Source organism: Urocitellus parryii, chromosome 9, assembly GCF_045843805.1.
Source record: "Urocitellus parryii isolate mUroPar1 chromosome 9, mUroPar1.hap1, whole genome shotgun sequence".
Lineage (NCBI taxonomy): Eukaryota > Metazoa > Chordata > Mammalia > Rodentia > Sciuridae > Urocitellus > Urocitellus parryii.
In genome coordinates this window covers 115,553,500-115,569,961 of record NC_135539.1, presented here as the reverse complement: position 1 = coordinate 115,569,961, position 16,462 = coordinate 115,553,500, and the positions used below count along the sequence as shown (strand labels likewise).

Here is a 16,462-nt window from a genome sequence, read left to right as displayed (position 1 = left end):
GTTTTAATTTCTCCCTTGTGCAGTTACGAATACAGACAATTAGGCATTTTGTTAAATGAAAAGAGACTGCAGTTGCTGAACTAGGTGAGGGAGAACTAAACATACTGAGGTTGTAGAGTATTTTTCAAATGGATAATTCAAGAAGATGGTCATCAAATCTAGACTGAGGACTACCACAAAGACTCCCACTGCCGAGAATTGAGGGACAGGTGGAAACTAATATCGTAAGTGACTTTAGTGTCTTTCTCCTGTGTAGCAAGACACTGTCTCTGTGTGCATGTGTGGAGGGAGGCCAGATGGTAATGAGGAGTCATTTAAAGCACTCTTGCATATGTCACTTTGCTTGGTACCATATAGCTAATTTTTGTTTTTGTTTTTTGATCTCAGACAAAAAAATAATAATAATAAAATTAAGTGTGAGTCCTCAGGCAGAGGATGTCCAACTAAACATGTAATTACACTGTTCTAAGATTTAAGAGCTCAGAATTAACAAATCAACAAACAAAATCTGAGTAAGAAGATTCTGTAGTTAGCCCTCTCTAACCTTCCTGTCTCTGAGCCAGTGCTTTATGGTATTGCAAGCTGACTATTCTTCTGCTCATTTCTCTTTTGATTTCAGGACTCCTTACAAATCCCAGGCTGACTCTACAACAGAGAAGACAGCAGAGGGTGTCTCTTGTAGCACCCCGCTCTGTGTGATCACCAATCGTCCTCCACCTAGCTCTGCCAATGGGGTCACAGCTGCCACTGTGCTCTCCTCTACTGGAACAGACTCCTCTGTGGAAGCAAGGGAGAAGAGGAGGTATGTTAGGTTACTCTTTGCTTTGTGGGGGATCTGTTTTTAATTAGGAGATAAAGCAGTAGGTGTGAAGTCTTTTCCCCAATTACAAATAAATTTTTGGAAATAGATCTTAATTTTGGGTTTTGTCTTTTGACTCGGAGGTTTTGGTGGTGATCTTAATTATTTTTTATTATTTAACATAAACATTCTATTATGGGTATAGTTAATTTTTTTTCTATTTGTCATGTGAGACATAGTTGTCAGGCATTATTTCTATATTTTGTGATGGGGAACCTGAAGAGTAGTGAAATATCTTTTGTTCTGGGTTGTTCATAATGACTTCTCTGTCAGGGAAGACAGTAATAGTCTGATAAAACTCTTGAAGAATAGAGGTAGGATATGTATTTCTAATGAATTTGAGAATTATACCACAAAAGGAACTGAGCAGTATATGATGATATGGTAGAAGGATAATCATTGGCTAGTCTGTATTTTCTTTAGAAATAAATTGTGAAAGAGCAGTTGTATATTCTCAGGGTAGAAGCTAAAAAGAACTTCTTAATTGTTAGGATTATGAATCTTAGGGACCAAGGGAGAAGTATAAAACATAGAATAAAAGAAAATAAAAAATTTTTTTAAAGAAAGGTGGAAATTTCTCTATTTGGAAATTTCAGAACTACTTAAAAATTAGAAAAGAGTGAAATCTTATCAAAATTTAGATTTCAGTTTGACTTAATATTATTTTGAATTTCAAAGGCAGGAGATTTTATAACTGACTGTGTATGTACATGTAAAAAAGTCCAAAAATCTTATCATCTAGCTGGATAAAGTGGAAGATCTTTAAGATACAAAAATAAACCAGGCACTGTGGCACATGTCTATAATCCTAGTGACTTGGGAGGCAGAGGAAGAAGGATCGAAAGTTTGAAGCCAGTCTCAGCATCTTTTAAGGCCCTAAGCAAATTAGGGAGACCCTGTCTCAAAATAAAAAATTAAAAGTGTTGGGGATGTAGCTCAGTGGTAAAATACCTCTGGGTTTATTCAATCCCCAGGACCAAAAAAAAAAAAAAAAAGCATCTATGAGACATAATAAGAATTGAACTTTTTAATCATTTTAAAACCAGTTTTAAAATACACTTTGAGAAGTAAAGGGAGAAAGATGTTAAATGAGTTAGAAAATAGTATTTTTTTAACATGAAAATTGAAGAAAACTAGTTATCTTGGCAAATAAGTTTTAGAGTGAAGAATTGTCCTCCTTTGCTTGACTGCTAGACAAGGAATATGAATAAGTCCCTCAAATATTTAATGCTTACATATTTACTAGCTCAGATGTAATGCAGGTATTATTAGTTTCATCTAGAAACTAAATGCAACTTGAATCAAACTGTGAAATATGATATATTAAGAACTATGTAATGTTTTGAACGACCAACAATAAAAAAAAAAAAGAAACTAAATGCAAAAGTAATCTTTTCATTAGCTGAAAAAAACCACCTCTCTTTAAAAAAATTTGAGCTGAGAAATTTAAAAAATTAAGTTCCTCGTTAAGATCATGGTCCCTAAAAAGATGGGGAAATTGGGTCTTTTATCAGACTATTTTTTTAAGGATCTAGTTAAATGAACTATTGTTTAGAGAAACTTAGATGGTTACTGCCTTCTGGGAATTTTATAACCTATAATAAATAAGAGCACTTGCTATAGATTTTTTATTTTATTTTAGAAGTTTTATCCGCAGATATCTATTGAGTATAAGCTATGTGCCACACAGGATTACCAGGTATATTTCCTCAAGAAGCAGTAGCTATATGAATAAAATTATTAAGTCAGGCTATTAGTGATTTATAAGATAAATATGGTGTATCTAATAGAGGCCATGATAAGAACATTTTAGGAATGGCACAATAGATAAATAGGGAGACATTAAATAAAGAGGCACTTCATATATACTAGTACTTATTCTTTTCAAAATATTCATTGAATATCTGCCAGTTTCCAGGTACAAATATGATCTGAGCCCTTGGAAAACATGCTAGAGACAAAGACAAAGAAATGTTAAACAACGATTAAACTTATAGTACATATAGACTAAGCATCCCTAATCTGAAAATCCCAAATTTGAAATACTGCAAATTTAAAATGTTTTGCGTGCTGACATGACATGACAAATGGAAAACTCCTCACTATGAAACTTTGTTTCATGCACAAAATTATTTTATACATTGCATAAAATTACCTTCAGGATGCATTTATAAAGGTCCATATGAAATTCAGCTTAATTATAATCTCCTTTAATTATAAAAACTTTCAGTAAAATTATGAGAAGTACAGTTCCCTAATCCAAAAATCTAATCTGAAATGCTCCAGTGTCTAAAACTTTTAGAGGACCAACAAGATGCCACAAGTAAAAAATTCCATACCTAACCTCATCTGACAGGTTGCAGTCAAAATACAAGTGCACTAAAAAATATTGCATAAAATTTCCTTCATGCTATGTGGAAAGATGTATATGAAACAATAATTTTACATTTAGACTTGAGTTCCATCTCTCAGATATCTCATGTATATACAAATATTCTAAAATTAATTTTTCAAAACCCAGTCACACTGGTACTATGCCTTTTGGATAAAGGATCCTCAACCTGTTTCATAAAGAGGTAATATGAGTTGTTATAACAGTGTATGACAGAAGATTTAGAAGACTTTCCTTCTCCTGGAGGATCAAAGAAGAAGGCTTTCATAGGGTGTGATGCTCAAACCAAGATTTTCAGGATAGGTAGCAGCTAGGTGCAGTTTTCAGACACTAAGATGGGAAGGCATTTTGATCCTTTGGAGAAAATGAAGGATGGCATTGTGAGTCAATGCAGAGTGAGGGAAATGGTATTCTAAGATGAAGTTTAAGGAGTAGGTAGGAGCTATATAATGCCAGATTTTATAGCCAAAGGTAAGGATTCTAGATTTATATGCTAATAAGCATGATAATCCATTTGAAGAATTTTTGAAACAGCCAGTCACAAAAGTATCAAGGTTACAAGGCCAAAGAAAACCTCTCTCCTGCCCTTGAGGATCTTTAATCTATCTGTTGTGGGAAGGCATATAAGCAAATCAACTATTACAGTACAGATTTTAAGTACCTTGATAAAAGTATGAATAGATTGCTATAGGACTGAGGCAGAGGGAAATCTGATTTAGACTGAGTGGGGTGGCTGGAAAGCCTTACCAAAAAAGGTGACTGGAGTTGAACTTTAAAATAAAAAAAGGTAGAAATTAACTAAAAGTACTAATAAGAGGATGGTATTTTGCAGAAAACCCAAGAATTTCAAGAAACAGTAAGTTTACTATGTCTGAAGCTAGAGGACAGGAAGGCTAGTGTAACATTTTTAAAAGTGTCTTTTATGAAATAGATTTAGATGAAGGGGGAAAAGAAAGGCATTGAGTGGCCAAATTAATTTGGAAAGCAATGGGTAAAACAAAGTTAAACGGGATCACTCTGAAGCCTTCTCAGGGTCATTCCTCTGTAGGAGGTGGGGGGGGGTGTGTAGAGTAGAGTTTAGGAATAGTTAGAATTTGCAGCATTGTCTGAATTTTTTGCCTGTAGAATAGGTTCTTTTCCCTCAAAGGAATATAAGATTGGTATTCTACTGCACATACTTTGGAAATTATGGAGAAATGTAGTCAGGAACCAAATCATGTAGATTTTTGTCTATGCAATGCTAAGAAACTTGATCATCTTCTATTCTCAGAGCTATGGAATATCACTGAAGAATTTTCAGCAGGAGAATGACTTGATCAAATAAAACACACCATTTAGCCTTTACAGAATTAAAGCCACTTAGTTTCTCCATCTAGACATGCTTAAGCTGAAAGAAAATAAAATGAGATGTTTTGAAAACAGCTAAATTTTCCTTCTGAAAGAACATGCTGTGTGCTAATTCTTCTCTTTGAAGCTGCAGCTTTCTCTGTAATCAGCTCATTGTGGAAATATCTTGACTCCTGCTGAGAAACCATGATGAAGGCCTGAAGCCTGTGTTCACAGGTCCAATTTGAAACAATTAGTGAGCATTGGGATAAATGGGGCTTTGAAACTGGCCACAGCAAGACATAACTAGTGGAAAGTCATCTCTCAGAAATAATCTCCATTTTCCACTGTGATTAGAGCACTTGGACCTGGAGAATGGGTCTTACCATTAAATTTCACAGCTGGCTCTCCTTTGCAGAGAAGGTTTTGTTCCAAGAGGGGATAAGTGAGTATGTGTATACAGTTGGTCAAAAATCATTCTCAACTTTACACCCTCTGGTAACAGATCTTTATTCAGTTTGTTAACTACAGATATATTGTTATATGAACAAAGCTAGTTATTAAAGGATACATTATGATATTAGATAGTAGTAAATATGGAATGGTGAACACTGGGTTTTTTTTCGGGGGAAGGTTCTGGATGGTTTTTAATTTTCTTTTTCTATAATGTCCTGTTTTGCAAGATTCCAGTAAATCACCAAGTCGATCTTAAAACAGGAGACGGAACATTTTATTCACCAGCTGGAGGGCCAAGGGCTAGGCTGCAAGTCTACACCCTTTGACCCCCTCCAGGAGTTAGAGTACACTTTTTAAAGAATGTCAGTACATAAATCATAAGTGTCTGTTGCTATGATTCAAGACTGTAAACAAAAATCATGAGATCTAAAATCATAAGCAGAAGGGGAAGCGGGTCAAAATGACCCTAGGTTGAGTACAAGTTAAGGAATGGTTTCTAATGTTTAGACAAACATTAACATTCTATGCGGTTAGGGTACATTGCACAAGTACAGTGTATAAGAATAGAAGGAACAATTTTGCTGTTTTGCATTGCCAATATGCTATGCTAAGCAATTGTCAAGTAGGTACACAGGTGGGGTCTTCCCATGGGAGAATGATTTCTTACATGACATGGAGTCTCAAGGTAAAATGGAGTCTGTTTGGTCATTGTCCATATAGCCTGACCCAACAGTCCAAAGTTCCAGAGTGATAAAGTATTACTCTTAAAATGGGGCAGAAGGAGAAAGAGGACTTGACTAAAATTAACTCTAGGGACCAAAGTTTCTCCTACAATATAAGTCTGTGGAGATGGCTATGGCTATTGAAAAGTAATTGTAATAGCCTGAGATTCAAAGTTTGTGATTTTTCTTACATAGCTCATGGCAGAACTTCTGAAACAGTTTGTTATTTTCAACGACATAATCGTAGCTTTGCAAAGTTCCTTCCCCCTTACTCTCCAACCCCTGCCCCAGCTCTGTAAGTCTAAAGTGTGCTCAAATATATTCTCTTTACATGATAGAAAGAAATAGGAGGTATGCTCCCTGCTTGATACATGAGAATGCTGAGGCCTTGTGAGCAGAGTAATTCATTTAGTATCACACCTTGAGTGAGAGGCATAGTGGAGAGACCTCTCCCAGGCCTCTTCATTGAACACACCAACTACAGCTTTTGAATTCAGGATAAAGGTTTTTGATTCAGAGACAGCCTGTCTTAATCCACATTCCAGAATGCAATAGTCTCTACCTTCTTGGCACTTAATCACCACCATCCAATCTTTGGATTATCCTGGGAACTATGAAAACCAACAGGGTCATCTGATTATAAAGGGACTGAATTGACTGGCAGACAGCAGGATAGAAACGGCAAGTGGCAAGTTGGCAGATAATTCTGCAGGGATACCAGGGCCAAGCAGCAGCTGTCATAGTGTAGTGGTTGAGTTCATTTTCCAAAGCTCCAAGTTTTCCTTAGCAACAAAATATAAACAATTCCCTTGGCTAATATTAGAGTCTGATAGTGTCTGCCTTTGCTTTTCTTGCTTTTCTCCTCCCCCAGCAGCCCTGAATTTTAAATTAGATTTATGGCCTTTCTTTTCTTTATAGAAATGGTTTTAATAGTTTTTCTCCACAAGAAGCTAAAATTGCTTGTCTCTCCCAAATAGCCCAAATTATATGTGACTATTCTTTGCTTCTCAGGATATGGTTACTACTGGTTGGGTCACATACACCACCCATATTCAACCCCCTTCTTGAATCTCTTATGGTGTTGTAAACTAGGTAGTTAATCCTGCTAACATGAGGCTGTCAACAGATTAATTTGGCATCGTCTTTGAGATGTTAGAAATATATACCAACCAACTAAACTCTTGAGTCATGGTTTTTATCATGTGTTCATCCCTATCCCAAGCTGTAGATAGTTATCAATTCAAAAAGGTACTCTAGAGAAGAGATTTCACAGACTTCTCTTAATCTCTTTTGTTGTTGTTGTTGTTGTTAAGTGAGTGTTTTCTTTATCTTGAGGTCTGCAGCAATGCTGAATTTACCAATTTAATTTACTAAATAAATTTCTCTACTCACATGATTATTCTCTAAGTATGAATATATTGAACAGGAAGAGAGTGAAATATATATGGTAGTAGGTACATTTTCTATTGTGAGGAAAATATTATCAAACAGCATCTCGTGTTATAGAGAAATCTTAAGTGAAAGGAAGAGTCAACTGATAAGGCAGATTTCATTGTCTTATTTTAGGAAATTGCCACAGGGACTCCACAATCTTCAGCAACCACCACCCTGATGGCTCAGCAGCCATCAACATCACGACAACATCCTCCACCCACAAGAAGATTATAGCTTACTTAAGGCTCAGATGATTAGCAAGTTGTCATTTTGGAAGTCTCTGGGTTGTTAACACAATTGGATTATGCTCCAAACAGTTCTGGAATAGAAAGAAAAGTGATCCACTGCTTGGGGCCCCCAGTCCTTAGGTAGCAGAATGACAAGAAGCTTCACCAGGCTAAAGAGACCATACAGACAGAACTGCCTTTAGTGTTAAATTTAAATTTGAATTTTTCCTTCAGAACATGACTGTTTTTGAAATGATAATGATGATAAGTTGCTACCTGAGGGACTGGGCTACCCATAGGCCACTGTAAAAGGCCGGACTCTGTGGGCATGCACAGAATTGATTAAGAAAATTCCACTTCAGCCTCTTACTTGCCGTGTGATTTAGGGTAAATCAGGTTCCCTTTCTGACCTGTTCCTCATATGTAAAAGAGGGATAGCAGTGCCTACTTTGTAAACTTGTTGTAGGAATCAAATAATTCATGTATGACCCAAATGTTCCCAAGCCTATCTCATGGGCTATTGTGAGGATTAAAAGAAGCATACTATGTAAAAGTTCTTCTCAAACTTTAAAATAATTTAGGGATATGTACACATAATAACTAGTTATATTGCTACCAGTAAAATGCTTTGCGGACTTTCATTAAGATCTGTGCTTAACTTCAGCAGAGTCAAGATCTACTCTCAGAGTGCTAACTATTGCTACCATTTTAGATTTCAGGTTGTTTTATTTAAGTTTTAAACCCTATATATTATAGGGATCCTGTATCTCAACGTTTTAAGACTGTGTTCTTCTTTTAAGCCCACTTGTCTTGCATTTTATCTCCTTATCTATTATAGGCAAACCTCAGACATAGTACAGGTTTGGTTCCAGACCACCTTGATGAAGTGACTATTGTAAAAAAGCAAATGTTTTGGATTCCCAGTACATGTAAACACTATGTTTATACTGTATTATATTCTGTTAAGTGTGCAATAGCATTATGTTTAAAAAACCAAAATACATACCTTAATTTTAAAGTATCTTATTGCTAAAAAATGCAATGGATTTTCTGAGCCTTTAGCAAGTCATAATCTTTTTGCAGATGGAGGGTCTTGTCTTGATGTTGAGGGCTGCTGTCTGGTCAGGGTGGTGGTTGCTGAAGACTGGGGTCATTATGACACTTTCCTAAAATAAGACAATGAAATTTGCCTCATCAATTGACTCTTCCTTTCATGAAAGATTTCTTAGTAGAGTGAGATGTTGTTTGATAGTATTTTACCTACCATAGAACTTTCCACATTGGAGTCTGTCCTCTCAACCCTACCCCTGATTTGTTAGCTAAGTTTATGTAAGATTCTGAATCCTTTAATTTCAGCAGTGGTTGCAGCATCTTCACCAGGAGTAGACTCCATCTGAAGAAACTGTTTCCTTTGCTCATTCATAAGAAGCTCCTCATCTATATAAGTTTTGTTGTGAGAGGCAGCAGTTCAGTCTCTTTCTCTGCTTTTAACTCTGGTTCTCTTTACAATTTCCAACGCATCTGTAAATTGAAAACTTGAACCTTTCAAAGTCATCCATGAGGGTCAGAATCAGCTTCTTCCAGACTCCTATTAATGTTGATATTTCAACCTCCTTCTATGAATCACCAATGTTCTTAAATGGTATCTGAAATGGTGAATACTTTCCAGATGGTTTTCAATTTACTTTGCCCAGATCTATTAGAGGAATCACCATCTATGACAGCTGTAGCCTTATGAAATATACTTCTTAAATAATAAGACTTGACAGTAAAAATTACTTTTTGATCTATGGGCTGCAGAATGGGTGTTGTGTTAACAGTCATGAAACAACATTAATCTCTATGTGTATTTCCATCAGAGCTGGTGGGTAACTAAGTGCATTGTCAATGAGCAGTAATATTTTGAAAGGAATCTTTTTCTGAGTAGTAGGTCTCAGAGTAGTGGGCATAAAATATTTAGTAAGCTATGTTGTAAACACATGTGCTGTGTTGTTCCATTTAGGGAACACAGGCAGAGTAGATTCAGTATAGTTTATAAGGACCCTAGGATTTTCAGAATGGTAAATGAGTGTTGGTTTCAATTTAAAGGTACCAGATAAATGCATTAGCTCCTAACAAGAGAGGCAGCCTGTTCTTTGAAGCTTTGAGCCAGGAATTGACTTCTCCTCTCTAGCTATGAATTTCATAGATAGTGTCTCCTTCCAATAAAAAGCTATTTCATCTGCATTGAAAATCTGTTGTTCAGCACAGCCATCATCATCAATTATCTTAGCTGGATCTTGTAGATGATTTATTGCAGCTTCTACATCAGCACTGTGGCTTCACCTGCATTTTGATGTTATAGAAGTGGCTTCTCTCTTTAAACCTCCTGAACCAACCTCTGCAAGCTTCAGACTTTTCTTCTGCAACTTCCTCACCTCTCTCAGCCTTGCTAGAATGGAAGAGAGTTAGGGTCTTGCCCTAGATGACCCCCTGAGGGAATGCTGTGACCGGTTTGGTGTTCTATCCAGACCACTAAAATCTTCTCCATATCAGCAATAAGGCCATTTCTCTTTCTTATCATTTCTGGGGTAGCACTTTTAATTTTCTTCAAGAACTTTTTCTTTGCTTTCACAAATTGGCTAACTGGCACAAGAAACTAAGCTCTCAGACTTTCTCACTTTTAACAAACCTTTCTCACTAAGCTTGATCATTTCTAGTTTCTGATTTAAAGTGAAAGATATGTGACTCTTCCTTTCACTTGAACACTTAGAGGCCATGGTGGAGTTATTAGTAGTTCTAATTTCATTGTTGTCACATCTCAGGGAAAAGGGAGGCCTGGGGAGAGGGAGAGAGATGGGAAATAGCCAGTGGGCAGAACAGTCAGAACACACACATAACATTTGTCAATCAAGTTCACCATCTTATATAGGCCTGGTTATAGAGCTCCAAAGCAATTACAATAGTAACATCAAATGTTACTGATTACAGATCACCATACAGATATAATCATCATGAAAAAATTTGAAATGTGATAATTAGCAAAATATGACACAGTGAAGTAAAATGAGCACACACTGTTGGAAAAATGGCTTACTCAAAGCAGGGTTGCCATAATCCTTCAATTTGTAAAAACCATAACATGTAAAGTGCAACAAAGCAAAGTACAAGGAAACAAGATATGCCTATATTTACAATGTAATGCATTGTTGGGACATACTTCATGGATATCTAAAGGGAAAATCTTCTTCATGGTAATATAGTGCAACCATGTGCATATCTTCTGATGCCATTTCTTCCCTCACCAAGAGGTGTCCAGGAATCTTGGACATTTAGGCAACAGCTAGTGAGCTAAGCCATGTGGCTAATGGTAGCAACTGATTCTTGTAGAGATAGGGTTCCATATTATTGTATCCACTGGGTTTTGTGTATTGCTGATTCTAATATGTCTAGGTAAATGCATCTTAAAGATGTCTTTTAGTAACTTAAATGTTAATTGAGCTATAAGATTATAAGCAAGCATGTGTGGGTTCAATCCCTGACACAAAAACTAAAAGAAAAGAAAGCATTGTGATAGGTTTACTGACACTTCTTTTTAAAATAAATAAATAAATAAGTAAACAAAGTAGTAATGCATCTTGTAACTAATTTTTAGATGTGTTTTAGGTGTGATAGAATGTTTGTTTAGTAAGAATGAGGCTGGCAATCTGTATTTAAAAACATGAAGTGGGCAATGAATGCATATGGAATTTCTTTTGAGGATGAAGCAACTCTTTTAGAATCATGGTAATTACCATTGAATGCTATACTTGGGGGTTTAAAAATAACATCAGTATTGTTTAGCAATACTAATTCTGGGAAGGAAGACCTGGGTGCTGTCTCTTAAGAGTTAACTATAATGAAATTTAGGGCCTTGAATTACTCTTTTGCCATTTCTGTTGCTGAACATTGCCTTTACATAACCTCACTTCATTTTCCAGAGACAATGGCATTTGCAATGCAAGTCCTCAACAGTTTAGGAGGGGATGTTTAAAACAATCCACCCCTCAGGACTCTTGCACTTAGGAGAAAGGACAAGAGTTCATTCCCTGAGGCAGCAGAGCCTCTGGTTCTGCTCCCATTCCTCAGCCAATTCAGAGAGCAGTCACTTAACACCTGCTGCTCAAAAGCCCTTATCAGCCATGTCTTCACAGTTAATCTCCTTCTGATAAAGTGATTCTTTTTTCAGAGCTGAATTAGCAAACACATGGGAGGGGCCAAAATTGTGTGCCCTTATTCCCCCTCCCACTTCCTGTCTACCAGTTCATTTTCCCATGTTAGCAAAAGACCACTGCTTTAAAAACAATCTCATAAAATGGGTTCTGGTGTTTACTGGGGAAGAACTACTAGAGGAGTGGCCACCTGTTTGTTGAAACTTGGACTTATGGGAATGCAGCTGCACAGGTGTGTGGCAAGGTGTGTCTGAAGTAGCTTTACCTCATGTGGATTGATTTGATCTGGCAGTTGAGTGCCTTGCCATTCCTCATTTTATGAAAATCAGAAGCACAGGAAGTTGATCTGTGTGTTCCAGGGAATTGAGACAAGCCTCTGCCAAAGTTTCCTAATACTCAGTATTTGAAGGCTAACTTGGATATTCTGAACTGAGACTTCAGCAAGTGCTTGACATGGAATGGCAGAAGCAACAGGTAAAAAAAAAAAAATCTGCCTGACAGCTTAGGTATTCTGTATATATGTTTGTACTCTGTCCTCCTTTTCTGATGGTTCTTTGGGAAGCTGACTTGTTGCATAGATTGTTTTAGTGTTGTGACTGGAGGAGAAGGAGAAGGTAGGTGGGAGGAATAAGATACAAAGTGTTCAGAATAACTGCTTTTGGAACTTCTTTTTTTTTCTTCATATTCTTAATGAATTTAAACATGTGCTTTGATCTAAGAATCAGACCAAAGAGGTTGTTACAGAAGACAATTAAGAAATTCAAGAAGTAGGATCTCTCTCTCTCTCTTTAATTTTTATTAGTTACCGATGGACCTTTATGCATTTATTTGTTTATATGTCGTGCTGAGAATCGAACCCACGGCCTCACACATGCTAGGCAAGCACTCTACCACTAAGCATGACCCCAGCCCCAAATTTTCTCCTTTTAAAAGGAAATTGGTATTGGTACTATTATTCTTAAATTGGATGGTAAGCATACGCAGGTAGTGATTGTATTCTTTTTTGTTTTAAATTTTTCATACTATATATTTTAAATAAAAATTGTCAGGTATTTAGGGCAATTAGAGAAGCTGGTTTATATAGGTGAAGGGCACTTTGCAAACTAAACTGGACTTTGAAGAAGAAATTATAAAATGAAGAGGGGAATTTGATGAGGTCTGTGTAAAAGCTGTTTATTTACCACAGACTTTACAATCAGATGAATATTGATGAAAGTAAACATTTTTCTCCATCTATGAGAAGCTTCCTAATTGATCTTGTATATGCAGAGGACCAGTTTCTGAGCAAAATTCAAAATCATGCTAAGTCAGGCAGTCTCGAAAATCCTGCTGACAATTATTAGTCATTTTAGTCCTGTAGAGAGAATACTCATCAGGTTCTTCTAAAAATGTTTATTTACTTATACAAGGTCTTGCTATGTTGCTGAGATTGTCTTTCAACTCCTTATCCTCCTGTCTCAGCCTCCCCAAGCCACTATGGCTACCTTTTATCAGGCTCTGAATTCACCTTACCCAGAACTGTACCATTCTCCCTATCCTTCTCATCCTTTCTTTCCACTCTTCCTGTATTTTATAGCCTTAGTAATTGCATCAACTTACCCAGATATAAAACTTAGACATTTCCTGAATTCATTCTACCTTAACAGTCCTCTTCCTTTGTCCATTCGAAACCTTTTCCCTGGAATGTGGTCCCCCCCCACCTTCTCTACTTAACACATTATTCATGCATAAGAACTCCCACAGATTAAACCCTACTGCTCACTATCCTGCTCCCCATCTCCAAGCTGAAATCAGATTTGTTCTTCAGTAGTACTATTATTCCAACTGGTTTAATCAGGTAAATAATATGTTGTTGCTCTTCATTCGCTACACTGTGAACTTTGTGGTGCTGCTTTTCTGTAGGGTTTTCTTCTCACCACAGAGCCTAATACATAGATGTGTCAATGTCGAATAACATTTTCTTAAATGAAAATAAGCCCTGTGTTGTAATCATCTATGTCCATAAGATGGCAGCAGAGGAATGTCAATTGATCTTGGGTGCATTGCTCCTGAAGTCCCTGTTTTGTGTTTGAATCAGTTTTCAGATGAGCTTTATCTCCCCCATTCCATTTTAAGTGTATTGATATAAGAAGTGCAAATATTTTCTGAAATGTGGAGGCCCTTTGTGAACTTCCACTTTGGTGCTTCTTCAAAATAGAGAAGCAGGTTAAAAAGAAAAAACAAAAAACTCCCTGGGTTGCAAGAAGGATACCTCATTTACCCTTCAGCAAAGCATACAACTTATGCCTTCTTAGGCAAGCCATGTAACTCCCCTAGTCTGAGTTTCTTAATTGGCAATTTGGTGAAGTTAGGAGATCTATAGATAATATTAGATTCTAAAAATCACAGAATTCCAAACCATCAGTGACTCTCACCATTTGTGTGCTCCATGTTGTGCTAAGAACAGTGGGTTATGATAAGAAAGGCATATGCCCCAAGTTGTACCATCAAAAGTCAATACATCAGGGCTGGGGTTGTGACTCAGTGGTAAAGCACTTGCCTAGAATGGGTTTGATTCTCAGCATCACAGATAGATAAATAAAAGTCCACCAACAACTGAAAAAAAATTTTTAATCTAAAATAAAAATATTCAATAATCAAATTTACACATAGCAAACCATGAGTACTTATTAGAGAATAATACATCCTTGAGTGCAAAATTGTATTCAGGTAGGTATGTTAGGAGTTCAGAGAAGGTGAGTGGTATAGAATGGAGTGTCTGGGTAGCAGTGGTGCATGCCTGTAATACCAGAGACTTGGAGAACCAAGTGAGAAGTTGTCTTACAGGCCACCTGTCCAGTTCTGGGTAAGGATGCTGGGTTAAGAAGTTTATCATTGGGAGAGTACTAGAGTATTGGGTATGTATATTTCTATTTAAAGAAGTTTTTAAAAATTGGAATTAGCTGATAGCAATTGCATGAATCATTTCTGATTCTACTTTAAACAATTCATTTTCTTCCTTAGAGTCTCTTAGATAACCCTGGGCAATATACTGATCCAGTTCTTTAATTTATTTCCTCTTAGGAAATCTTAGTCTTCTAACCTGAAAGGGAAATAGGATATGATTCACAATCCCTGTGCACTTGTGCTGAAAATGGGTTACTGATCATTGACATGTAAATAAAATATAGTAATAGCTGAAAGATCCCTCAAGAACCAAGTTCCTTTATAATGAAGCTGATGGTGTTGTAAAAGAAACCACTTGGCACACAGAATTCATAAATAATGGGAAGCAAAACTGTAAGCTTGGCTTTATCTATGACACAGATTTCCCTGTGTAAAGACCATTTGTCCTTGACAGGTGCTTGTCTTTCCCGTCTTGATAGAACTCACCTTTAGCCCTGCACTGCCCTCTGGTGTTGCCATATTTCACTTTTTCCTCTGCTGTTAGTCTTTGAAAGTCCTCTAATTTGCCAGGCACAGAGGTAGTGGTGCATGCCTATAATCTCAGAGGCTCAGAAGCCAAGGCAAGAGGATTCCAAGTTCAAGGTCAGCCTCCGAAATTTAGTGAGACCCCTGTCTCAAAATAAAGAAAGGGCTGGGGATGTGGCTCAGTAATAAAACACCTCTGCGATCAATCCCTGTTACAAAAATGTTGGGGGGACTCTAATTTCACTTTATCCACTTCCTGGCCTCCTTTTCGCTCTTCTATTAGAAGAGAAATTCTGCCACACCTGCATATCCAGTGAAATTGCTCTGCTAAATGGTCCTGTGAAGATCCTTGTATCAGATTTCATGGTCACTTCATCTTTTACCTTGAACTTTCAGCAACATTTTATAATTTTGACTATTACTTTCTTAAATTTTTATTCTACCATGGCCTCTCTGATACCATTCTTTCCTGGATTACTTCTGTCTTTTCTGATTGCTTCTCCTTTGTGTCCCTTCTTAGCTGTTTTTCCTCTGTAACATCTTTAAACATCATTCCACAAGCGTTCTTTGTTTCTCTGTCTGTGACTCTCCCCAGCTGACCTTATCCACTCCAGCTGCTTCAGTGGTCACTTCAGTCTCTTGTCTCAAGTCCAGACTTCTCTCCCATTCTTCATAAAATGGCATGTAAAGAGCTTAGGACAGTGCCTGACTTCTAGTGAGTATTCCATGACAAGCCATTTGAGACCATTATTTTTCTTCCCCTCTTATTTCTTTGTGTAAAGAATAGTTACAGGTTTGCATTTCTTTAAGGGTTTTTCAAGTCCTCTTTGGAAAGAGGGTATAAACAAAATAAACCAAATAAGTCTTCCCTCTGACCTTTAAAAGCAAGAAAAAAAGTCTATTCTCATGTTTAAAAAAAAAAAGAAAATCTTTGTTTATGGTCCTGCATAAGTGTCACCCATTTGGGAAACTTGGAAATCAAACTAGAAACCTTTTCCTTCTCCACTACTCACCTTTAATCTGTCACCAAGTCGTGCCATTCTCAAGAATCCTTCAAGTCCCTGTCTCCTTTGTACCTGCACTGTCCAGTTGTTTCAGGCCTCCCAGCCTAGACCTTTGGCCTTCTTCCCCTCAGAGCAACCCCCCCACACACAGCCAGTCCACCCTCACAGTGCCACAGCAGGGATTGTTGTTCCTGCTAGGTCACTGTCTACTACTTAAAATCTGAGAAGGTGGCCCCAGGAATTGTTGTACCCCCTGGTTTTCTAGGAAGCCACTTGTTCTACTCAGATCACCCCCCTGTGATGTTTTATTCCTGAGTCTCCCAGCCAGTATCAGGTTTCCTCTCCAGAGCACTATTTGTGGCATTTTGCTGTCTTCAGTTTTAATTATCACTACTTAATATGTTCATCTTCCCCACAAGATCCAGTTTTCAGGCAAACCTT

General features: G+C 37.1%; 1 protein-coding gene across 8 annotated transcripts in view; it reads left to right on the top strand.

Moving 5' to 3' along the window:
* Ppp1r12b (protein phosphatase 1 regulatory subunit 12B) overlaps window positions 1-16,462 on the top strand; it is a 204,054-nt gene that overhangs the window by 88,498 nt on the left and 99,094 nt on the right. For 7 of the 8 annotated variants that reach the window (XM_026397107.2, XM_026397109.2, XM_026397105.2 and 4 more), the window contains one exon: window positions 620-802. In XM_026397107.2, coding sequence (XP_026252892.2) covers window positions 620-802 — 183 coding nt within the window. Of the gene's footprint in view, window positions 1-23; window positions 388-619; window positions 803-16,462 lie in introns of those variants that run through there. The other variant, XM_026397112.2, reaches the window with a different exon arrangement.